This window comes from Leopardus geoffroyi, chromosome C1, assembly GCF_018350155.1.
Source record: "Leopardus geoffroyi isolate Oge1 chromosome C1, O.geoffroyi_Oge1_pat1.0, whole genome shotgun sequence".
In the NCBI taxonomy this organism is placed as follows: Eukaryota; Metazoa; Chordata; class Mammalia; order Carnivora; family Felidae; genus Leopardus; species Leopardus geoffroyi.
The window spans coordinates 220,105,776-220,129,222 of NC_059328.1; the positions used below are offsets into that span (position 1 = coordinate 220,105,776).

General features: G+C 59.0%; 1 protein-coding gene and 1 long non-coding RNA gene across 7 annotated transcripts in view; one reads left to right on the forward strand and one right to left on the reverse strand.

The window, feature by feature from the left end:
- The window catches only part of HDAC4 (histone deacetylase 4), a 295,410-nt gene that overhangs the window by 148,533 nt on the left and 123,430 nt on the right, over window positions 1-23,447 (reverse strand). For all 6 annotated transcript variants that reach the window (XM_045482343.1, XM_045482342.1, XM_045482341.1 and 3 more), the window contains one exon: window positions 4,082-4,153. In XM_045482343.1, the coding sequence (XP_045338299.1) occupies window positions 4,082-4,153 (72 nt within the window). Of the gene's footprint in view, window positions 1-4,081; window positions 4,154-23,447 lie in introns of those variants that run through there.
- LOC123599882 lies at window positions 9,827-13,195 on the forward strand. Its single transcript, XR_006713334.1, has 2 exons — window positions 9,827-10,794; window positions 11,471-13,195. It is a non-coding gene; the product is annotated as an uncharacterized LOC123599882 (long non-coding RNA).

The window sequence follows — 23,447 nt, forward strand, 5'->3', positions numbered from 1 at the left end:
CTTCACGGCGTGGGAATCCATGTTTAAAGCTAGCCCTCGCTTTTTGTCTTCATTTAGGTAAGTTCTCGGGAGTTTCTGTAGTTTCTTCAAGAGGCCGGAATTTCCTTCGAAAAATTAAATTTCACTTTTGTCGTACCGCCTTCCTAAGGAGCCTCCCCAGCTGACCCACTTGCGCACCTTAGGGGCGTGTGTATCGTGGGCGACGGTATCTGCATCCCGTAGCTGCGGAACCTTCGGGGGCCTGCAGCGCGCACCCGTAAGGTCGGGGGCCACGACCTTGTCTGAGGCGGTCTCTTCCCCAGCGGCACCGGAACACGGGGGTCCTGCCCCATAACTTGCGTGCCGGGTGCCCAGCGAGGGCGCGTGGCTGCCGTGACGAGCACACACGCCTGGTGGACAGCCCCACGCACGCCGTCGGTTAACTGCGGTGTGCTTCAGATGTGCGTCCTGCTCCCGCTCCGGTCTCGCTTCCTCCACTCTGCTCCTGGACGACCGAGGCCTCCCCTCGACCCCGTTCCCTCCGTCGGGCTGCTGAGCGTCCACCCCGGTAGCACCCGAGTGAGCCCCCTCCCAGTTCGGGGAGCCAGCACCCAGCACGTCTGGCACCCCGTGTCTCGCCCCTAATAGACATCGCTTATATAATCAGAGGGAGAAGCCCGTAACTTCAAAACAGTTACGACGATTCAGAAATGAGTGACTTAAACGTCTTCCAAGGGCACTAGAACCCAAGCACCTGATGCAGGTGGGTGTGTGGTCCTGGGCCTCCCGCTCCCCAAGACGCCCATCTCTCCCCTTCTCCTCTGCCCTCGATCCCCGACACCTCTCCCCACCCGACGGAGCTGATGGCGTGGCTTCTTCAGGGCCCCCGCCCGGGAAGGAAAATGACAGTCTCCGGGAAGGGCGAACAGGTGTCGCCACGTCCGTAACGGTGTTATTTCACTTCAGAAAACAGAAATACGATGCTCACCTAGAGTAACAGTAGCACAGGATCTGCTGTACCTGAGGGCAAGCGGCCGTATGGTTTCTTCTAAGATACGACTACTTTGCAATTACAAATTCTACTTCATTTATTTATTTATTTTGAGAGAGAGAGAACACGTGCACAAGCAAGGGAGGAACAGAGGGGGAGGAGAGGGAGGGAGAGAGAGAGAGAGGAAGAGGGAGAGAGAGAGAGGCAGGGAGAGAGAATCCCAAGCAGGCCCCGAAGTGTCATCACAGACCCCGACGTGGGGCTCAAACTCACGAACCCTGAGATCATGACCTGAGCCGAAGTCACGAGTCAGATGCTTCACCGACGGAGCTACTCAGGTGCCCCTACAATTACAAATTTTAAAACAAGGAAAAGCAGAAGGAAAGGCTTGTTTACCTATGAGAAGTTACAGGGCAGGGGAGGTTAAGAAATCAGAAGTAACCCCAACTGACTAGAAGTTTGGCCTTTTCCTTCTACGATACAGACTTTTCTGCCATGAGACATTATTCTTTTTAAGAATTACCTCAGGTCTCGATTCAAGAGGACACACAAAAGATGGGAATAGTGCTTTTCTATTTGAAGTCAGTCTTTGTAAGGACTGTTTCAAGAGAACCATTATCAGGAGAAGCCTGCGCTGAGGTCACCGTCGTTCACAACCTGGAGGAGCCGGGAGGTGCGTGCAGGTCAACGGTGGGGGAGGCCACCCGAGCCCTTTCCTACCCCGTGCGCAAGCTACTGCTTCAAGGAGCCGGCTCCCCAGGTGGACGCCGGAGTCATTCCTGCAAACCGTGTCACGGATCGGCTTGCGTCCACACTGCCACGTGTCTAAAGAGGGCCGAAGTTAAACTCGACTGCCAGAAAACCCACCAGGGCAGACCGGGATGGACGGAGAAGTACAGAGAACGTCGTTGCTACTCCCGCATCATCACCGTGTGGCTGTGAAGGAAGTCTTCGTATTAAGTTTCAAATCCTTCGTTAACCTGAATCAACATTTTTGGTGCGACGTACTTGACTGTGGGCTGGCCCGGCCGGGCGCGTGGACCCGTGAGGAAGGCCCCGCCCCCTCACTACGGCGGCTTCTGCGGCGCCTCGCGTGCAAGCCTCACGGCCGACGTCACACCCCTGGCACCGCGTGCACGCGCCCCCTTCCTCGCTGGCGCCCCACGGGCAAGGCTCCCCCACCGCAAGCACTCACCACCGGTGACACACACACAAAGAACAATAGCACCAGAAAACGCAGCAGTATCCCACTCGGCCCGCGGGAATCTGGCTCCCAGGAGGCGAAACGACTTGCTTCGGTTCCCTGGGGGCACACTCCCCAAGGCGTGTTCCTCGAGGTAGGCGGTTCCCCGCAAAGGAGGGGAGGAGGCGGAAGGGCCCGGGGGACATTCCTGGACCCGGGACCGGCTCTGTCCCAGCTACGCCACACACGGTCTTCCGTGTCTGTCAATGGGACGCGAAGGGATGGCATCTGTCCAGAAACTACTAAAAATCAGACCTGTACATTCGATCCTTCTGAGAATCCTGCGGAGAAGGCATTAGTATCCCCGTCTAAGAGATGAGCAAACAAAACAAAACAGAAACTCAGCAACCGGCCTCAGGCCACAGCCGAGGGGTCGGCGGGATCCCGGGGCCCCTCAGCCCAAAGGCGAAGCCCACGGGCCGTCTGATACCAAGCCGAGTCCCAAGTCGGGTCTCAACAGGCAGCGTGCTCTCACCGAGCCAGAAAATCCATTTGCAGCCCACCTCTTTGTGGCTCACGTGGAAGCGACACGTACCTACCCCCTTTTCGATGCGTCGGGCCATCTGCAGAGTCTCCTCTGTCCCACCCCTGGGTGGCTCTAGGAGCCAGTCTCAAAATGCCCGGCCACACGGGGACTCGCGTTTAAACAGGAATAACACCGGCAGAAGGAGCTGGAGAGCAAGCCGCAACCAGCACGGTTTGCTCCACACGGACCAAAACTGGGGCACCTCCTGTGCTCCCATGGAGCCTCCCTGCCCCCCACTCCGTGCGGGGTCACAAGTGAAAGGGCGGGGGGGAGGAGCAGAAGCTGCAGCGGGCCGTGAGCGGCCCCAGGGGCACGGAGCGCCCGAGCACCGTCCAGGAGCACCACGGAGAAGCAACACGATGCTGTGTTTGGGGAAACGCCAAGGAGAGGCAGGGACGGCTCTCCTCCGGCACCTCCAGCCTCGTTCAAGGGCACGGGGGACGGCGCGGCGGTGGGCGGGCCCGACGGGGGCCGGGGCAGAGGCAGGGGTCCGCCGGCGCTGCCCACGGAGGGAGCGGGCGGGGTGGCGCCCACGAAGGCCGGGGACCACCGAGACACAGGCCTCGGCGAAGGCAAGGGTCCGGCGGCGCTGGCCTCGACACGCCGGCCCGGGGGTCTGCGGCCAACTCACACCCCGGGCCCCGAGGAGGGACGGCTGAGCGGCCTGTGAGGGGGACCCGAAGGCGCCCAGGCTGTGAGCTGAAATCCTGGAGGACACCGGATGGGGGGCAGGTGTTTCACAGAAAGCAAAAGACTGGAAAAAATGTTTCCACGGCCATCTAGATTCAGAAAACGCTGCTTAACGCTGCTTAAGGCGTAATATTTGGAAATCTCATACATGGAATCAAAGACTCCTGATCACGGCTGACGTTCTTTAGTTGATGAAAGGACAAGACGACCGGGAGACCTTGTCACTGAGCAGCTAAAGCAATGAGAAGCCCGGGCCGTGGGTGAGGCGGGACTTGCCTGTGGTCCTGTGGTGGCCAGCAGCCCGGCCACGCCGGGCGGGGACTTCTGGCCCCGGCCTGGGCTCAGAACTCTTTCCCGGGGGCCCTCCTACGGACGGGGGCCGGGGTCACGCCTAAGAGAAGCAGGTGGGCCCTCTGGGAAGAACACGCCCTTCGGAGCTCAAGACGGCAAAGATTCACTCCTTGGCCACTGAAATAACCTCAAGGCAACGCCCAATCCACTTCCACAACGGCTGGCCTATTTCACCCCCGGAAAAGAGCACAGGAGTCCACGGATCTGATGGCCCACCTGCCCCCCCACACCCCCCGTGGGTGGAGCCTCCGAACGCCCCCCGGATGAGCCCGTGCCCGCCAGGCGGGGCGTGCCGACTTACCCGTGCTGGGCATGTGGTTCACGCGGGCAGGGTTTAGCAGTTCCACAGGCTGGTCTCGGCCAGAAAGTCCATCTGGAGGACAGAGAAAGCATTTGGTTTCAGAAACTGCGTGCGTTTCCACGAAAATGCTTTACACTCAGAGTCTGCGAGGACGCTCCTCGCAGACAATGGAAAGGCAAGCGTCCTTCGTATTTTTACAGGAGGACGGTTTTAATTCCATCGCAGGTTATTTTTATTTGCCGCATCAGAAACCGAGAGCCCCTTTGGAGGACGCCAGAGGAGTCCCGACTGCAACAGGGCGGGCGACAGCTTCCGGCCTGAGGGCATCTACCCAGCTCGGCCGTCCCGGTTCACTTCGGTTTCCAGCCACGTCCCACCTACTTGTGCTCATCAGCACAGCTTTTCTGCAGAGACCGGGAGCCCGGAGATGATGGAAACGGGAGAACCGCTCGCCCTCCTCCCCGATGCTGACAGGTGGCCGGGGTGACAGCAGAAACGCGGCCCTGGCGGGGGTGGGGGGCCCGGCCGAGAGCAGCTGAGCGGCGTGCTGCGGGGGGACGCCCGAGGTCACCAACACGCCCAGACACGCTCTCGCAAAGATGCCCGGCCGGCTACTCGCAGCTTAAGGAATCATTTTCCTGAAGCCCCCTTGGGCCCGTAGTCGGGAACCGTCTCTGGCTCCCCAGGCTGGGCGCGGAGACGGAGCTGGCTTCCGGCCACCACCCTAAACCTGGAGCCTCCGCTCTTGCGCTCCCTGAGACTCCCCATCTCCTCCCGGGCAGGAGAGCCAGAAAACTCTGGCAAAACTTCCAGGAATCACACTTTGGGTTTAAAATTAGCTCCTGACAAGTGGGGCACAGCGGGCTGCGGTGACAGGCGCGTCATGACAGACATGACGTGGCGTCACTCTCGCGACTGCCTGGAGGAGACAGCGCTAGTCTCACAGAGCAGCCGTGAGCTCCCTCAGGCAGACCTTCCAGTCACGACCAAACGGAGGACATCGGATCAGCCGCGGGACTAACGCTTTGCTCTTTACCTCCAGCGGGTAACGCCTCGCACGGCCGGCCCGTTCTGCGTCAGCCAACCCGCGCGTGTCTCGGAGCACGTTCCAAGTCCAAGGACAGAAGTCCTCGGAGGAGCTCCAGATGTGCGCTCCTGAGATCTGAAGACCCCCCCGCCCCGACTGAGGGAAGGGCGTGAGGCCTTCAAGGGCAGCCGCACACAGGAACAAGCCACCGCGAGACCCCCCCCCCCCCCGGGCCACGGGGAGAAGCCACCACGGGGCGTCTGGGACGCCTCCCCTCAACTGGCAACCCTTCCCCAACTTGGCAGCGTGTCGGCGTGGCTACAAGAAGACGCCAGGCGCATTCGGGGCTAAGACGGTGCGTGGCTCCCCGAGGCGGGGGGACCGACAGCCCGTGTCACGCCGAACACCTGCACGAGGGCCTTTTCTCAAAGCCCGGACTCCTCGCCAGCCCGAGTGCTGAGCCATAAGCCTGCCGCCTGCCACGTGAGCTCCCTGGCTGCCATGTTGAGAGAGACCGTGAGACGGTGACGGAAAAGCAGTCTGGAACCCTTCTTCCTGAAAATACACAGGCGAATTTCGTTTACGAACAAAAGTTTCCACTTTCAAAAATACAAAATTCTGGGGGCACCCGGGTGGCTCAGTTGGGTAAGCGTCCAAATCTTGACTTTTGGCTCAGGTTGTGATCTCACGGCGGCGGGATCGAGCCCTACGCCGGGCTCCGTGCTGGGTGCGGAGCCTACGTGAGCTTCTCTCTCTCTCCCTCTCCCTCCCTCTCTCTCTCCCTCTCCCTCTCCCCCCTCTCTCTCCCTCCCTCTCTCTCCCTCTCTCTCTCCCTCTCCCTCTTCCTCTCTCTCCCTCTCCCTCTCTCCCTCCCTCTCCCTCTCTCTCTCTCCCTCCCTCCCCTCTCTCTCTCCCTCTCCCTCCCTCTCTCTCCCTTTCTCTCTCTCCCTCTCCCTCTCTCTCTTCCTCTCTCTCCCTCTCCCTCCCTCTCTCTCTCCCTCTCCCTCTCCCTCTCTCTCTTCCTCTCTCTCTCCCTCTCCCTCTCTCCCTCCCTCTCCCTCTCCCTCCCTCTCCCTCTCTCTCTCTCCCTCCCTCCCCTCTCTCTCTCCCTCTCCCTCCCTCTCTCTCTCCCTCTCCCTCTCCCTCTCCCTCTCTCTCTTCCTCTCTCTCCCTCTCCCTCTCTCCCTCCCTCTCCCTCTCTCTCTCTCTCCCTACCTCCCCTCTCTCTCTCCCTCTCCCTCCCTCTCTCTCCCTCTCTCTCTCCCTCTCCCTCTCTCTCTTCCTCTCTCTCCCTCTCCCTCCCTCTCTCTCCCTCTCTCCCTCCCTCTCCCTCTCCCTCCCTCTCCCTCTCTCTCTCTCCCTACCTCCCCTCTCTCTCTCCCTCTCCCTCCCTCTCTCTCCCTCTCTCTCTCCCTCTCCCTCTCTCTCTTCCTCTCTCTCCCTCTCCCTCTCTCTCTTCCTCTCTCTCCCTCTCCCTCCCTCTCTCTCCCTTTCTCTCTCTCCCTACCTTCCCTCTCTCTCTCCCTCTCTCTCCCTCTCCCTCTCTCCCTCCCTCTCCCTCCCTCTCCCTCTCTCTCTCTCCCTCCCTCCCCTCTCTCTCTCCCTCTCCCTCCCTCTCTCTCCCTCTCTCTCTCCCTCTCCCTCTCTCTCTTCCTCTCTCTCCCTCTCCCTCTCTCCCTCCCTCTCCCTCTCCCTCCCTCTCCCTCTCTCTCTCTCCCTACCTCCCCTCTCTCTCTCCCTCTCCCTCCCTCCCCTCTCTCTCTCCCTCTCCCTCCCTCTCTCTCCCTTTCTCTCTCTCTCCCTCTCCCTCTCTCTCTTCCTCTCTCTCCCTCTCCCTCTCTCCCTCTCCCTCCCTCTCCCTCTCTCTCTCTCCCTCCCTCCCCTCTCTCTCTCCCTCTCCCTCCCTCTCTCTCCCTTTCTCTCTCTCCCTCTCCCTCTCTCTCTTCCTCTCTCTCCCTCTCCCTCTCTCCCTCCCTCTCCCTCTCCCTCCCTCTCCCTCTCTCTCTCTCCCTACCTCCCCTCTCTCTCTCCCTCTCCCTCCCTCCCCTCTCTCTCTCCCTCTCCCTCCCTCTCTCTCCCTTTCTCTCTCTCCCTCTCCCTCTCTCTCTTCCTCTCTCTCCCTCTCCCTCTCTCCCTCCCTCTCCCTCTCTCTCTCTCCCTCCCTCCCCTCTCTCTCTCCCTCTCCCTCCCTCTCTCTCCCTTTCTCTCTCTCCCTACCTTCCCTCTCTCTCTCCCTCTCCCTCTCTCCCTCCCTCTCCCTCCCTCTCCCTCTCTCTCTCTCTCCCTACCTTCCCTCTCTCTCTCCCTCTCCCTCTCTCTCTCTCCCTCCCTCCCCTCTCTCTCTCCCTCTCCCTCTCTCTCTCCCTCCCTCCCCTCTCTCCCTCCCTCTCCCTCTCTCTCTCTCTCCCTCCCTCCCCTCTCTCTCTCCCTCTCCCTCCCTCTCTCTCCCTTTCTCTCTCTCCCTACCTTCCGTCTCTCTCTCCCTCTCTCTCCCTCTCCCTCTCTCCCTCCCTCTCCCTCTCCCTCCCTCTCCCTCTCTCTCTCTCCCTACCTTCCCTCTCTCTCTCCCTCTCCCTCTCTCTCTCTCCCTCCCTCCCCTCTCTCTCTCCCTCTCCCTCCCTCTCTCTCCCTTTCTCTCTCTCCCTCTCCCTCTCCCTCACTCTCTTCCTCTCTCCCTCTCCCTCTCTCCCTCCCTCTCCCTCTCCCTCCCTCTCCCTCTCTCTCTCTCCCTACCTCCCCTCTCTCTCTCCCTCTCCCTCCCTCTCTCTCCCTCTCTCTCTCCCTCTCCCTCTCTCTCTTCCTCTCTCTCCCTCTCCCTCTTTCCCTCCCTCTCCCTCTCTCCCTCTCCCTCCCTCTCCCTCCCCTCCCCTCTCTCTCTCTCTCCACCCCCCGCCCTTCTCCCCTACTCACACATTCCCTAAAACAATAAGAAATTCATATACTATGTATTTTTAAAAACTTTGGATCCCACTGTGAATACTTTCAGAGACACCAGAAGGCCCTTTTGAAAATCCCAGGGACAAGGGTCAGGAGCACGGTGCTTGGAAAACCATCCCACTCAGGGCTCTCAACCAGGTTCGCAGGAAGCCCCCACCTTGCAATCCCGTCCCCCGGAACGGACCCCCAGAGTCACCTCCCCAAGTCCGCCTTCAACTTCCATCTGAGCCAAGGCTCTAGAACCCGAAAGAGTTTAGAAACCGAGAAACCAGTTGACCGATGAGGAAACTGCGGATCCTGGGACCGGCTAGTGGCCGTGCCGGGCCAGCGCCCCAGCTTATGGGATCACCTCCTCTCGAGTGCGGTCCTGAGCCGTTCATGTCTGCCCCGAGCCCCAGAGGTCTGATTACGCCAAAGCCAAACGCACAAACGGTGCATAACAACACGTCACTTATGTCCACGCTCAAGGGAGAAGGGGCGTCAATCTCAACGCGCTCGATTCAGAGCGCGAGTTCAAAGATGCGTGGTCCTTAGTGCATCCCCAAGTATCGCCCCTGTGTGCTAAGTTCAAGTAGGGCTTCGCTGAGTCGGCCCATCCCCAAAATGTCTGGACACCAGACTGGGGTACGTCCCCCCGAGTCGCCAGCAAGACGTCGATGGCATGTCTAGATGAGTGGGCGTGCCGGGAAACGTGGCTGTGTGGCAAGGACGCTCCTGTTCTGTGGTCTGGGACCGTGGACCCGGGGCCTGCACGGTGAGGGGGGGTGTGAACTCTGGCCAGATGCGCTTTCGTATCCTTCTTCCCCCTGAGCTCACGGGGCCTCCCGGGGAACCCACGAGGAAGGTCAGGCAGGTACCAGAGCCACACGCTGGGCAGGACCCAGGCCACCGGCCACAGCCACGGCTACAGGCCGTAAGACCCCGGCGGAGGCCTGCGCAGCTGCGGCCCTGGGACAGCGGGGGCCCCCCCACCGCCTCACCCCGAAGAGCCTGGCCGGCCCGCCCCTGCACAGTGTGGCCGCTGAGGCAATTTCTGTGACGAGTCCCACATCATCTACAGGACAACAAGAAAAAACAAACAGAAAAACAAACTCAGACACTGAAGAAAAAGGTTCAGCCCCTTCCTGATAGACTTAAAAGGGGTGTGCACAAAAACTTATGTTTCTCGGACCAATAAACACAGTACACGAAAAATCCACACACAGGTTACCTAATGAGAGATGGGGAGGAGGGGTGAGGGCTGGAGTCAGGCGGGGAGGGCAGAAAAGAGGAAGGGCAGGGAAGGGAGGGGAAGGGAGAGGAAGGGGAGACAGAAGAGGGCAAGGGAGAGGACAGGAGGAAAGAGAGGCGGGGAGAGGAGGGCAGGGGCGGGGAGAGAAGGGGAGGGGAGGGGAGAGGAGGAGAGAGAGGAGGGCAGGGGAAGGAAGAGAAGGGGAGGGCAGGGGAGAGGAGAGAACCCCCGTCCCCCCTGCACACTACTGTCCTGCTTGGTGGGGATGAGAGGTGTCCCATTAAGGTTACACCTGCCCTTCCCTGAGGGCCTCTGACCCTGAGCTGTTCTGGATTCAAGTCCTCTGCTCTGTTCTAAACAACCGGGTTTTGTCTTTTTTCCTGATTCAGGGGAATTCTGTACAAACCCTGACGGCGAATCCTCTGGCAGCTGCCTGCTGCGGACATCAGCTCAGAGACCGTCTGTCTTTAAGGTCACATCTGTCGATCCTGTCAAAGCTTACGCTTTCTGGGGCAGGTTTAGGACGGTCCTCCGGAGCTGGAGGCGGTCCCGCGGCCTTGCCTTTCACGTGGGTCTCTCCTCTCTCTCTGCTCTTGGTTTTTGTCCTGAGGAAGGTGAGGGTTCTCTGGGGTGTGTGTGTGTGTGTGTGTGTGAGTTTTCAATGGGAAGCCAAGTGCCTCATCATACTTCGGCTGCTGGCTGGCACCCCAGCTCCGCGAATCCTCTGCCCCACTGGCCGATGTGTTTATACCTGTGCCAATAATCATACTGCCATTTTACAATAATCCTTAATATCCAGCAAGGCAAGAATCCCTACTTTCTTCTTCAGAACGATCCTGGGTGATATGGGTTCTTTACCACATAAATCCTAGAATCAGCTTGTCAAGTTCCAAAAGACAGAAAGACAAAAAGAAAAGAAAGAGACGAGGGGAGGGGAGGGGGGAAAGGAGAGGGAAGGGGAGGGGCAGGGAGGGGAGAAAGGGAGGGAGCGAACTAACTGGCTGGACTGCGCCTCCCATCCGTGAACAGGGAGTGTGACTTCATCTCATTCCTCTCAAAGGTGTTTTAGAATTTTGAGCCCAGCGTGATCGGAGCACTTGGGGTTTATGCCCAGGTATTTGGTATTTTGAGCACAACATCCTAGACAGCTTCTGCTTGCTGGGACACAGAAACGCCATCGCTGGCCACACGCTGGTTTTGTGTCCCAGCATCTTGCGAGGCTCACATTCGCTGTCATCCGCTCCCTGATGTTATTCTGGATTTTCCCCGTGCAGGGTCACGTTGCCCATGACGGTGACAGTCTGTTTTCCCTTTTATTTCTCTTTCTTGCCTTATCCTTGGCTGGGACGGACGGTGCGTCCAAACAGAAACGCTGAGAAAGACCCCCGTCCAGTCTCTGACCTCCCCCTTCTTCCTCCCTGATTGCCCCGCGCGCGCCCCAACCTCCGGGACCCACGGGCTCGCGGCAGCGATGCGGACGGGACAGCCGGGATGCTCTCATGAACGTGAAAGATCACGGTAAGTGCACCCCCGGAGCTGTGCTCGGCACAGGGGTGTCTGATGCGGGCGGGGAAGCCACGGGAGCGGGCGGCACACTCTCCCCCCCCCACCGCGGACCCAGCGCCCGGCGCGGCCGCGGCACAGCTGCTTTCTGACTGGCGGTCACGGAGTCCGAGGTATGCGACGGCAGTGATAATTCAACTCTCCGTCCCAGCCGATTTCCCCATCCATTTTTATTTTTTTATACAAGCTTTTTATTTTAGAACAGTTGTGGATTTCCAGAAAAATTACACACAGCACGGGGAGCTGTCACATTGCCGCCTCCCCCGCGGGGAGCCTCTCCCGTGGGCATGGCGGCCCGAGCTCCCCTGAGCTGAAGCCCGGGGACAGGGACGGGGCGGCTCAGGTTTCCTGTGCTCCCTGGTGCCCTCTCTCTGTCCCAGCCGCAGCCCGGGATCCCACAGGACTCCCTCTGCGCTCGGATGCTTCTTCTGACCTCTCGCGTGGGATGAGGGGACAGTGTGGAGGGGGGTCAGGTACTCTGGGGACTGGCCCGCCACTACGGCTTGTCCAATGCTCTCCTCGTCACGTGACATCACACACCAGCAACACGACCGGTCGCCGGGGCTGGTCCCCTCGGTCACCGGGCCAGCCTCCCCACTGTAAGGTGCTGTTTTTGTCCCTGTCCACACAGCACTCTCTGAAACGAGGCCGTTCTGCGGAGCCCGTGCTGCTGAAATGCTGTGGGCAGCCCGTAGTGTCCACTTCCCAGGATTAGCACGAGGGGCGCGCTCCCGGGGACACGGCGAGGAAACACCAGACACAGAGGCAGCCTGGCCCCCGGGTCCCGAAGGAGAAGGTGGCAGCGCGGTGCGGAGGGCAGGGCTGGGCGGAGCCGCACCGGAGCCACCTCGCCCTGCGAGCTGGAGACGGCCTTCAGTGCCACCGGCCTGGTTCCAAGCCCGTGCCGCCCGCGCCCAAGGCGAGACCCCGGGCTGCTCCGTCTACGCTTCTCTCGGGCCGCCCTGAAGACGTGCTGAGAACGAATCCTGTGTCTCAGGGCCTACCCTGCGCCTGGGGAGCAGTCAGCAGGCTTTCCAGCAGGAACAATGACGGTATTCCTTCCCTCTCGCCCGTCCCCCTCCCCGTCATCTAATCTGGGGTGAGCTCAAATCTAAGAGGGAACATGCCAGAATGTATGCACAGGAAGGGGCTCCTCCCTACAAAGCGCGTGAGCTCCAGTCTGGGTCTTGGCCGGATCCTGGCTTGCACTCTGCCGCCGGGTCTGCCGTGGCCCCACACGCGCTGTGACGAGCAGGAGGCTCTGGGGCGAGGGGGCTCTGGCTCCTGGGTGCCCGCTGGCCATTCCGCCAGGCAGCCTGCAGTCGGAGCGGCCGTGACACGCTGCATTCCGAACGAGGGCCGCAGCCCGAGAGGGAGGCATCTGGGTCCTTCCTGCCCTTCCAAATCTGGAAGTGCGTGCGGCTCGACGAGAAACTGGGGCCGTGGGGGTAAAGGCGGCTTGTCCCCAGGTTGGGGGGCACCGAGTCGTACGAGTGCCCAGGGTCTCACGTTGAACAAGAGAAGCCCTGGGTTCACGTAGAAACCTACTTAACGCGAAAAGTCGCACCCCTGCCGCGGGGACACGTGTGCTCCTGTGCGTGTCGGTACGAAGCTCGACGAAGGAGAAAGGCTTTCAAGACACGGGCGAGCCTCCGTAGGGAGGGCCGAAGCTTGGGAGGCTCTCCTGCCTGGTGACGGGCGGCTGGTCTCTGGCCTGCATCAGGATGGAAGGCCAGGCCGCGAGCGGCACAGCTTCTGGCCTACGGCACGCAGCAGGTGCCTGCACGGAGGGGCCACCGGAGCGGCTCGCCCCCCTGAACCCCGCCCCCATCTTCCGGGGGGCGCGGTAGGAACACGTGAGAGTGTGGGGTCACTGGGGCCTGGGCTCAGTGCCAACGTCAGCGGGAGGCCAGCAAGTCCCCGCACCTAACCTGAGAGAGTTGCGCGATTAGTGACCTGGAAGTCGGACCCCCCTGTTCAATGAAATTCTAAAAGGGGGCTCGCTACGCTGACACGTCCCCGCTCAGAGACACGGAAGTGACTCATCAGGCGGGCAAAATACTCAAATCCCCCCAGGTCCCCCATGACCTGAACCCACTCCCCAAAAGGACTTGGCCTCCCCCTCCGCCTTCCGGCCCTCTGGGCACCGCCCGCTCTGGCACAGCCCGCCCCCGGTGGTGCCTGAGCCCGGGGAGGCCAGCACCCCCTGGACGGCCCACCCCTCGGACGGCGAGCCAGCGGGCACTCCCTGGCGAGTTCCGCCTCCAGGAGCAGGTGCCGCAGCGTTTCTTTCCCTCCCCGCGCGAGTGACCGAAAAGTACCCCAGTTCTGCAATAAAGCTTGTATCCGCCCGTTAGTGTGAATTACACTTTAATGCGTTAAACGCCGTGAATTCCTGAGGCGTGTCCAATGTTGCTGTATGTGTATTTATCAGGAGAACGTGACGAAGGAACACACGGTCTTTCCCCTTAGAGACTTGTAAGACGTCAAGGCTCATCTAGGAAATACTCCTCTCCTCCACCTAAAAGTCAAAACTATGTCTAGCTACCTGTTTGTGGGAAACATGAGTCCAAAGGAACGTGTTCAAAGGACACCAAGAGGCTAAGCCCCGTCAAGTCAGGGTGGGAAGCGGCCCCGGACAGTGACCCAGCTCCTCCCAGGCGCCGAGCTGCTACAGGAGCCCTTCCAGACCCGTCCGTCAGTCCCGACCCCTGCGCCTGGGTCTGAACAAACGACTAAAGAGACATTTTCTAAGACCACCGGCCAAAACCGAGCATCGCCTGGGCAGGAGATGATACTTAGGAATTATTCATTTTGTTGAGTGTGTTGATGGGCTTCTATCTGTTAGAAACACACGCTGTGGCATTTACGGGAAAATGTTGTGGCATCTGGGATTTGTTTCACATTCTCCGGGAAACAGGCTGGGCCGGGGACCGATCAAGTGTGTACGGCCCCAAAGCACAGGGTTCTGAAGGTCGGAGTCGGGCACGGGGGCCCCCTCTACGCGTTAACGTCTCTCCTTTTCCATCCGCGCTTGAAATTTTTCATGGTATTTTCAAGAGATGCCAAGAATCAACATGAGCCCCCCCTTTCTGTTGAACGGCATCTGCCGCTGCTGAACTCCCGCCAGGTCATCCCCTAAGCAGCTCTCTCTCCAGTTATTCCCAAGCCCCGGCTGTGCAGACGAGAGCAAACTTGCGTGTACGTCAGCAACCGGGCCGTAGGCATCCGAGACGTGGGGACAAACAGGGCGCCGAACTCGGCCCCCAGGGCCGAGGGCCCGCGCCTACTCCGCAAGTGGGGTCCAGGTGGCACGGGCCGTGGCCTCCCCGGGAGACACGCTCTGCTTCTCCACACACCCAGCAAGGCGAGCCCCCCGACACCTGGGGCTTGATCAGGGCCAGCAGCCCCAAACGTCCACACCACTTCGGCCCGGGCACGCGGACCGCTTGCAGAGAAGCCGAAGAGAAGAGCCACGCAGGGAAGGGTCGCGGCCTGCTCCTCGGGACTTTTCTCCGGAAAGTTCTCTGGCTCGCCACACCTGCTTGAGGGAGGGTCCACGGCCCCGGTGACGGGGAGGAGCACGTGGCGGGCACACACACGGAGGAAGAAAGAGAGTGGAGACGGCGCGTCTGTGCCCCGCTGGGGGCGGGGGGGGGGGGCCCAAGGGCAGAGTGGGTCTGTCACACACCCACGAGTCCCAGCTCAGGCACTGAGCTGGATAACAGCGAGCGAGCAAGGGACAGAGCAGGACGAGGGTGTGAGTGCAGGAGGGCAGGTGTGCCAGGGGGCAGGTGTGAGGCAGTCCCCACGTCGGGGAGGCAGGGGGCAGGCCGCCGCAGTCTGGAAGGCCAGGAAAGGCTCAGCTGTTCCCCCCGGTTGGGGGTCATGCGTCCTGGAGGGACCTTCCCAGCAAGTCTCTGGGCCGGGCCTCTGGGGAAGCTGTCCTCACTGTCCCCCCCCCCCGCCCTCCAGACAGCCCGGCCCTGCTCAAGTGGCAACAAGCGATTCAGAAGATCAGGAGAAAATGTCTTCGCCTGCCTTTGAAAACAGCTCCGGCTCGGTTCCTACGAGGCTGTCCATCTGCCCTGGGGGGGGACGTAATTGGTGAGTCACCCCAAAGCTGTCTGAAGACCGCTGGAGGCGGGGGAAGGGGGGGAAGTAGCCTCAGATGTACGATGTGCCGCCTCCCCGGAGTCCACGTAAGGAATAACAGACACCGGTCCCGGGGAACTCTGCAAAGGGACACGGCCAAGCCGCAAGCATCCCGCTGACTGACGGGGGAGTTTTCTAGATAGGGCCCCTTACGAATTCAATCAGGAAGGACACAGAGCAACGTGGCCGTTGGCAACGACGGGGAGGCGGCCTGCGGACAGCACACGTTCTCCCCCTGCACGTGCATGGAAACCCGAAGGCCAGCCTTTCCTGGTGCCCCAGCGCTGCTGTCTTTCTGCAGGCGTCCTATTTTCTGAACAGGGAGGCCACGTGCGGCCCCGGGGGATTCGGAGGCAGACAGGCCTGGTGGCTCCTACGCCCCCGTGCGGCCTCATGGGCAGTCATGCTGCTTAAACTCAGCCTCAGTTGCCTCATGTGTGCGTGGATACAAAAAGGAAACCAAATGACTCGTGTGAAGAACAGGGCACCGCCCGTGCCCTTGCGTGACGCTAACGCGCAGCCCCGTCTGCGCCCGGGACGTAGGCTCCGGCCCAAGTCGAGGCACCCGACTGCGGCCAAAGCGTCTCCTGAAAACGCGAGTCAGCAACTAAAGGCGCTGGATGGAGAAGCCATGCCCCCAGAGCACTCCCCACACTGCCAGGCACTAAAAACGAGCCGAAAGGTGTCTGTGGTTACGTGACAGGAAGCCAGAAAATAGGTACACGTTGATGAGCAGCTCGTGAGAAATGACTCACAAACCCGTAACAACGATCCGAAAATGGCCACTCGGAGAACGTCCACGCAGGCATGTTAACCGTGTGGCCGGACTGCATCTAAGGAGGCACACGCCCCAGGAGGCCCAGCCACGGGCTCCCCGCTCCCGCTTTCCCCAGCCACGCCGGCTTCTAAACGCCTCCCGCGTTCTTCGTACGGAGAAAGGGTCCTCGGCCTTTCTTCCTCTCACGTGACATTTCAGAGGGAACTGAGCAGCAGCCTCCAGCGGTGCTCAGCATGCCAGGCCCTGCAGGGACTGCAGGCCGCCAGGGCTGACCCCCAGCGCACCTGCCCGAGGGACACGCGGCCAGAGCGGCCACATCCAGCGGATGCTGGCGGGAAGCACGCCACAGCGGCCCCGCGGGAAGGCCTTCCCCCCGGCTGTTTAGGGCTGTGCCTGCAATCCTTCCAGTTGACTTCGTCTCTCTAAGCCGCTGTTCTCGCCTGGACCTTGCTGGAGCCACTCGACACAACAGTGTCGTCTGCACCCCGATCAGAAACCACGGCTCCCTCGTCCCAGGCGCTCGCTACGGGTCAGGCGCCGGGCGGTGGGCTGCAACCCCAGTAACCTGTTCGCTCCTCGGCAGGGAAACGGGCATAAACTCTACGCTGTCCCCGCTGTAAAGACGGAGGAACCAGGAAAGAGAGAGAGAGAGAGAGAGGACGGGGGCCACACGGTGGGAAGCCCCGTCTGCGGCCCTGCCTCTCCACACTCACCCCTTCAAGACACAGGCCCCACCACACCACACACTCGTGTGTTCAGTAAGTTTCACCCAACTGCTTATAGAGCAGCTGTCCTGACTCTGGGGATACAGCCTTGAACTGTGTCGAGTCCCCGTACCCCAACCTGCCGCTGGGGAAGAGAAAGCGACCACAGAAACAGATCGTGGGGTACCATGTGCGGGAAACAAACTTCACAGGGGAAGAATGCGACCGGGGGTGACTCCTTTCGATAAAGTGATCAAAGAGGGCCCTCGTGATGTGGGGACACCCGGGGGACACGCAGGAAGGGAGCCATGTCAACCATGTCATCTGAGGCACGGGAACAGCAAGTGCAAAGGCCCTGAGGCGGAACAGCTGGCTGGGCTCCGTGCAGCAGGAGCAAAGTGGGAAGACACGGGCGAGGCCAGGGAGGCGCCAGGCCACAGCTCCTGAAGGTCGCCTCGAGACTGAAGTTCTGACTTTTGCTCCAAAGGCTCCTTTTCGCTGCCATGGAGAAGAGTGACCAACACCAGCGGCCCTGAAGAAGGGGAACGGGGGTGGGAAGAGGAGCCCAGGGGGCCGTTTCTGACGTCCAGGGCTGGACAGGATGGTCGGCATGGAGCAGGAAACGTGCGCTGACTTGGGATATGTGCTGCGGGCTAATCCACTGGGACTTTCAGTGGCCTAGACGTGGGGGTCACAAGGCAAAGAAAGCACTCAGAAATGACAGGGAAAAGGCTGGCGGGTGGGCGCTTTCGTGCGGGCTGGGACAGGAGACCCCGGGGCACAGGCTGCCCTGAGCCTGATTCTAAGCGACCTACGGGTCATTTCGAAGAGCAAACAGAACTCCCAAGCCACCTCTGATGGTTACTTTAGGACTTTCTGGGGCGGGGCACCAACGCGTTCGGGAATCGTGCCCACGGTTCAGAATGCGACCTACTACGTACTTCGTCATGGCACGTGGTGCCCAAGCTGCCAGTTTATAAGCCCTACGGCTGCTGCCCACCCAGCTCCCGCCACCCACCGGCACCCAGCTTCTCGGGAGGGGCTCGAGGCTTCCGGACCACGCGCGCATCTCTTACCGAGGGAACCGACTACGAAGTGACACGCGCCCCGCACACAAATCTCTGCCGTCTCGCGCCGGGAAAGAGCGCGTAAAGTACACTTCGGCGGGGAAAACAGGTGTCCTCCTCCCAGGCGGGCCGCTTCCTCCGGGTTTCAGGTGTCTCCCCAACAGCGGCGTGGGTCCTCGCTGGGACCACATCCGAGCGCAAGGTCCTCGTCTCGGAAGGCGGCCCCGTCTGCAGGACGCGGCCGGGACCGAGCGGCCGATGAGGGTGCATCTCTCAGGCATGCAACGCGGTGACGGCACCTGTCGCATTTCCCAGCGGCTGCGTGTTTCGCGTTGCGATGCACAGACGGCCTCTGGTTACACACGATGGCCTGGTTTAATTTCATTCATTTCTCCGACAAACACGGTCAGGAGCCAGGCGCGCCGGCAACACGGCACCCGGAGACCAGCCCCACAGGACGCGTGGGAGTCAGCCCTCGCGGGGAGCGGGCACGTGAGACACCCAGGTCTCCAACCCTGCAGACGCACCCGGAGAACCCAGACCCCCCGGCTGGAACCGGCAGGGGTGACGACGGATCGCAGGCTGCGCCAGTGTGACAAGAGACTCACGTCGCTGAGACCCAAACCCAGCGAGGACAGCGAGGGCAGCTCCACGCACTTGCCTACCTGTCCTCACCCCGGAGCTGCCTGCCGGCTGCCGCGGGCTCGAGCCTCCCTTCAAGCTCACCGTGGGGCCGGAGCAGCGGGTGCAGAATCAAAACACTGCTCCGAACCGCAGGCCACGGGCGTGGAAGCACCCAGAAGTCCCTCGCTATGTGCCGTGACACGTTCCACTCGGCTCTCCGGCCACGTCAACCCTTCCCCCCTGGACGCTGCCGTGCTCGACTCACCTGCCAGCAACCTGAACAGGAAGGGTCATCTGCCATAGCCTGGAGGCCATGGCACACGGAGGGCAAGAGAGGACTGTCTCGTGCATTCTGCCAGGATCTGGCGCTTGGAAAGGCCTTCCTCCGCCCGGGTGGCACTCCCACCTCCAAAGCCCACCAAAGCCCACCGTGTGACCCGCCTTTCATCTCAAGCCCTGCCTCAACTTAGCCATCGAGTCTGCAAAGGGCCTCCTCACGGGCGCCTGGTCTTTCCAGAGCCTGGAGCCCACTCAGAGTGCCAGCAGTGAGCCAGCATGCCGGGGCTGAGGGCCCCACTGTGGGCGGGGGCCAGGGGCGGTGGGCCGCAGGGCTGGGGGCCCAGGGCCTGTGGGGCTGCAGGGCTGAGGGCCCGTGGGGCTGCGGGACTGCAGGGCTGAGGGGCTAGGGGGCCAGGGGTTGGGGGGTGCTGGGCAGGGGGCCTGTGGGGCTGAGGGACTAGGGGTCTGGGGGGTTGGGGGGTGATGGGCTAAGGGAAAGTCGGCCTTTCAGCAGGAGTGGTTTCTCTGTCATAAGCTTTAAACCATTTCAGTAAGTTTTATTTTCGGGGCACCTGGGTGGCTCAGTCGGCTAAGCGTCCAACTGTCTGATCTCAGCTCAGGTGAGACAGATCTCATGGCTGGTGAGGTCGAGCCCCACGTCAGGCTCTGTGCTGACAGTGCGGAGCCTGCTTGGGATCCTCTCTCTCCCCCTCTCCCTCTGCCTCTCTCTCTCTCTCTCTCAAAAATAAATGAACGTTTAAAAAAACAAGTTTACTTTCTCCCATTTTGGTACTATCTAATAATAGAGAACATGCCGTTGTAGAAAGCGTTATCTTCTAAAATGTCTAAAACATAATTTTAGAACAGGGGGACACACAGATCACAGCACCCAAGTGCCAGGCTGCCGGCACGTGGGCTGGTGTGTGGACCTACCAGCCCCCCTGGGGTTCTACGGCAGCTCTGCGTGCAGCTGGGGCCACCCCGTAGCCCCCGACACCGCTCCGGCTCCACACTCCCCGAGTGTAGCCGCCGCGCGGGCCCCGGGTCCTTCCCGCTCTGTGCCTGCGTTCAAGATAACCCCGTCATCGTCATTCAGTTCAAGAACACCACGGCACACCTCCCGTTCCAGCAAGGCTAGCCTGTCCCCCTGCCCCCTCCCCCCGCCCCCCTCCCCCCCCCCCCCCCCCCCCCCCCCCCCCCGCCGCCCGGGACTTCAGAAAAGCTGGTCTACGGTCTGCGGAAATCAGTATCACGTTTTCGTTCTGCACGATATGGATGCACTCTACAAATCACAACTTCCCCCAGATCAAGGCTAACTAAACCTTATCATTATTCTTTTTATAACTGTTTTCGTACAACACCAACTTTAGTTTCTAAAAATACAGTGATTGCACTGTATTGGGTTCTATTTTAATCTTCTAAAAATAGAGCCCCTCGCGGGAGCAGCAGTGGCTGTTAGATGTTGACTATGCTAACGTCAGTGACAGGGCATGAATTTCTGTCCTTTCTACACTTTTTGTGGCCTGCGGTTTCTGCACGACTGAGGAGCCGGGCGCCTGCGGCGCGTGGCACCCAGGTTCTGGCCGTGAGCGCGAAGCCTGGGTGCCTGGAACCGATGCCTGGCTCCTCTGCTAAGGGCCCCCGACCACACAAACGACCTGACCAGTGTGGGCCTCCCCGCGCCACTCTTCACATCTGTAAAATGGGCCCAATGACACTCTTCACCGCACAGGACCGAGAGGATGCCAGCCCCCCGACACCCTGTTCACGGGACCTGCTCACAAACGGCGGCAGCATCGTGCGCGACGGGGAACCTAAGCTCCGACCTTCACTGTCATCAGAAGGTTGTTACTTCGCCCATCAAAAGGCAGGAGTGAAAGAACGGGGCAAGAGGGAAGCTTTCGCCTTCGAGAGCTCCAATGTCCTACAGAAGTCCCTCTCGAGAGGGGCCAACAGGTCTGTGCCCACCACCCTCCTTCTGTGTGCCTCCAGGGCACGAACACCACCGCAATGCCAGAGTGCAGAGCTGCACAGTCTTGCTAAATGGCCAGTGTGCTACGTGTGGCTTGTTTTACTTTTTTTTTTATTTATTTTTTTTTTCAATGTTTATTTATTTTTGGGACAGAGAGGGACAGAGCATGAACGGGGGAGGGGCAGAGAGAGAGGGAGACACAGAATCGGAAACAGGCTCCAGGCTCTGAGCCATCAGCCCAGAGCCCGATGCGGGGCTCGAACTCACGGACCGCGAGATCGTGACCTGGCTGAAGTCGGACGCTTAACCGACTGCGCCACCCAGGCGCCCCTTGTGTGGCTTTTTTTAAAACAGATTTCCCAAACTTTGAAAGCTTCGTTGTCCTAAGAACAGAAATTATATCCGCACTTTTAGACTATAATCGCTCATCTTCTGTTTTATAATCAAGTAATGTATGAATTAAGGGGAAAAAAAAGTAGAGGGGCGCCCGGGAGGCTCAGTCGGCTGAGTGTCCAGATTTGGGCTCAGGTCGTGACCTCACGGTGGCTGAGATCGAGCCCCGTGTCGGGCTCTGTGCTGTCAGCGTGGAGCCTGCTTGGGATTCTCTCTCTCCCACTCAAATAAATAAACATTAAAAAAAAAAAAAAGAAAGAAAAAAGCGTGTATGTGCACACGCTCATTATGGAGACTCCGACCATCCACTCTTGTTCTCTACAAGCGAACCAACAGTTCGAGCTCAGCTTGGCCGTGGTCTCACGATGAGAAGCCCAGTGGCCCAGGCGGCTGGAGGCTCCACCCGTCAGCACCCGGCACGGGTCAGAGAGCGTCCCGTCGGGCGCGCCCAGAGCCACGTAAGCATGGCAGGAGCCAGGTGCGCTCCCATCCCAGGGGTGCACCTGCTTTATAGATTATGTTGAGTTGAAGGATATCTTCAGTATCTTCACTTTATAAGATAGTATGGTTCTAGGAATAGGCTTATTTCATACTGTTCAACCTTCGACCGAGATGAAAAATCACATGCCACTGTATTCGCTGCAACAATGCACAGATTCAAGGGACCAAGGAAACAGAAATTATACCAAAATGAAACACAAACGCAGCCTTTCTTACTCTCTAACCAGTTTCTTTGGTTCTTACACCTGTAGAGACAGATTCTGTCCAACTGGGCGGGCATGAAGGCAATCTAATTAAAATGAGTGCCCCTGAGGAGTGGGGGAGGGGAATACATACACACACACGTACCACGAGCACCCTTAGGTGGGCACTTGGTTATGACCGATCCAGCACGGAAATAGCCACGCACAATAAGAAAAAGGGGCAAGCCTTTAACCTGACTATAAAAAAGAGGAACCAGAAAACAACAGCGGTTGAATCTGTGCTGCTTGGTTGCTTTTCTGAATGAACAAGGACACCTGTGGTGTAACCCAGGTTCACAGTGTGGAAGACACAGATCCCACCAGGGTCCAAAATACAGCGAGCGATATGCAGAGCTAATCAGAAATTTAGGTCCCCGAATCCCGCTCTACTAACGACCCCTGACCTCCCACGACAAGAATACAGAAATGGTGGCTATGCGATTGAGTACGATACCGCCCCAATTTCACATACACACTGGAGCTGAAAAGAAAAAGAAGTCCCACTGACAAGGAAGGAAAAACAAAATAAGGGTACTCTGGCAAGTACACCAAGATCCAGCTGCCCGTCCCTGTGGCCGAAGAGTCAGCAGAATTGGCCCAGAGGAGGTGCGTGACATGGTCATGAGCTTGTCCCAGACAGAGAGCTGAACTGGGACCCTGCAGAAGCCAGAACTCTGGAAGGACTATGAAAATGGGGCCGGAAAACCCTGCCAACCAGGCCAGGGTGACGGAGGACGAGAGCTGGGGGGAGTCTCCCGCAAGAACTTCAAACCCATGTGGGTGTGAGCTCCAAAGTCACATCACTTAGGCAGCTCTAGAATCCTTGGTCCTCGAAATTAGGGTCAAAAACGAGTCCAGAATTGTGAAAGCCTGGAACCCCAGGAAAGCAAGGAAAAATGACTCTCATGAGATACCTGAAGAAGGAAAGGAGGGGGAGGGAGGCAGGGAAGGAGAGGAAAACCCTCCTAAATAAAAGGAGTCTACACAGAAAACTGAAAATCACGGGGTGCTTGGGTGGCTCAGTCGGGTCATGATCTCACAGTTTGTGGGTTTGAGCCCCACATTGAGCTCTCTGCTATCAAGGTGGAGACCACCTCAGACCCTCTGTCCCCCTCTCTCTCTCCACCTCATGCTGTCTCACCCAAAAATAAATAAACATTAAAAATAGAAAACTGAAAACCACAACTGATGCATGGGAATCACCCACTACAGCAGAAATAGCCAACCCAACAGAGAAATGACTTTAAAACATCTACAAATATTAAGAAAATGTGGAAAAGACTACAAAACATGCATTTTTTTAAAAGTAAGGCATTAAAGGAGGGAAAGAATATAATGAAAGAAGGAAACTCTGGAAAAATAGAAAGTTGTTTTAAAAGGATAAAAATAATTTTCTAGAATTGAAAGGAGCAGACTAGATCTAGCAAAAGACAGGAATAATGAACCAGGATGCGAGACCTCCCTAAGCAGCCTGAATGCAGCATGCAAAGGAGAAAAGACAGGTGTGGATGAAAGAATGAAGCGGTCCAGTCTAGGTCTGGCACGAATTCTTGAAGTATAGAGGAAATGCAGAAGAGGGAATATTCAAATAGGTAATGAAGGAGACTATTCCCAAACCCCAAAGACACAGGAGTCCTTATATGTAAAAAGCTTGGTAACCCAGAGCAGGATAAGTAAGTACAAATCCATACCCAGACACACTGTAACAAAATGTCAGAACACCCATCAAACATGGCCAGAAAGCCCCAAGACAGAGAAGACAGATCAGCCAGGAAGAAGCAATTATTACACCCAGAGTTAACTAGCTGACGGCAACACAAAATACCAGAAGACACTAAAACGTCTTCAAAGCAAAGACGTGAAAGGGTGAAATCGGTGTCACCTACAATTTTA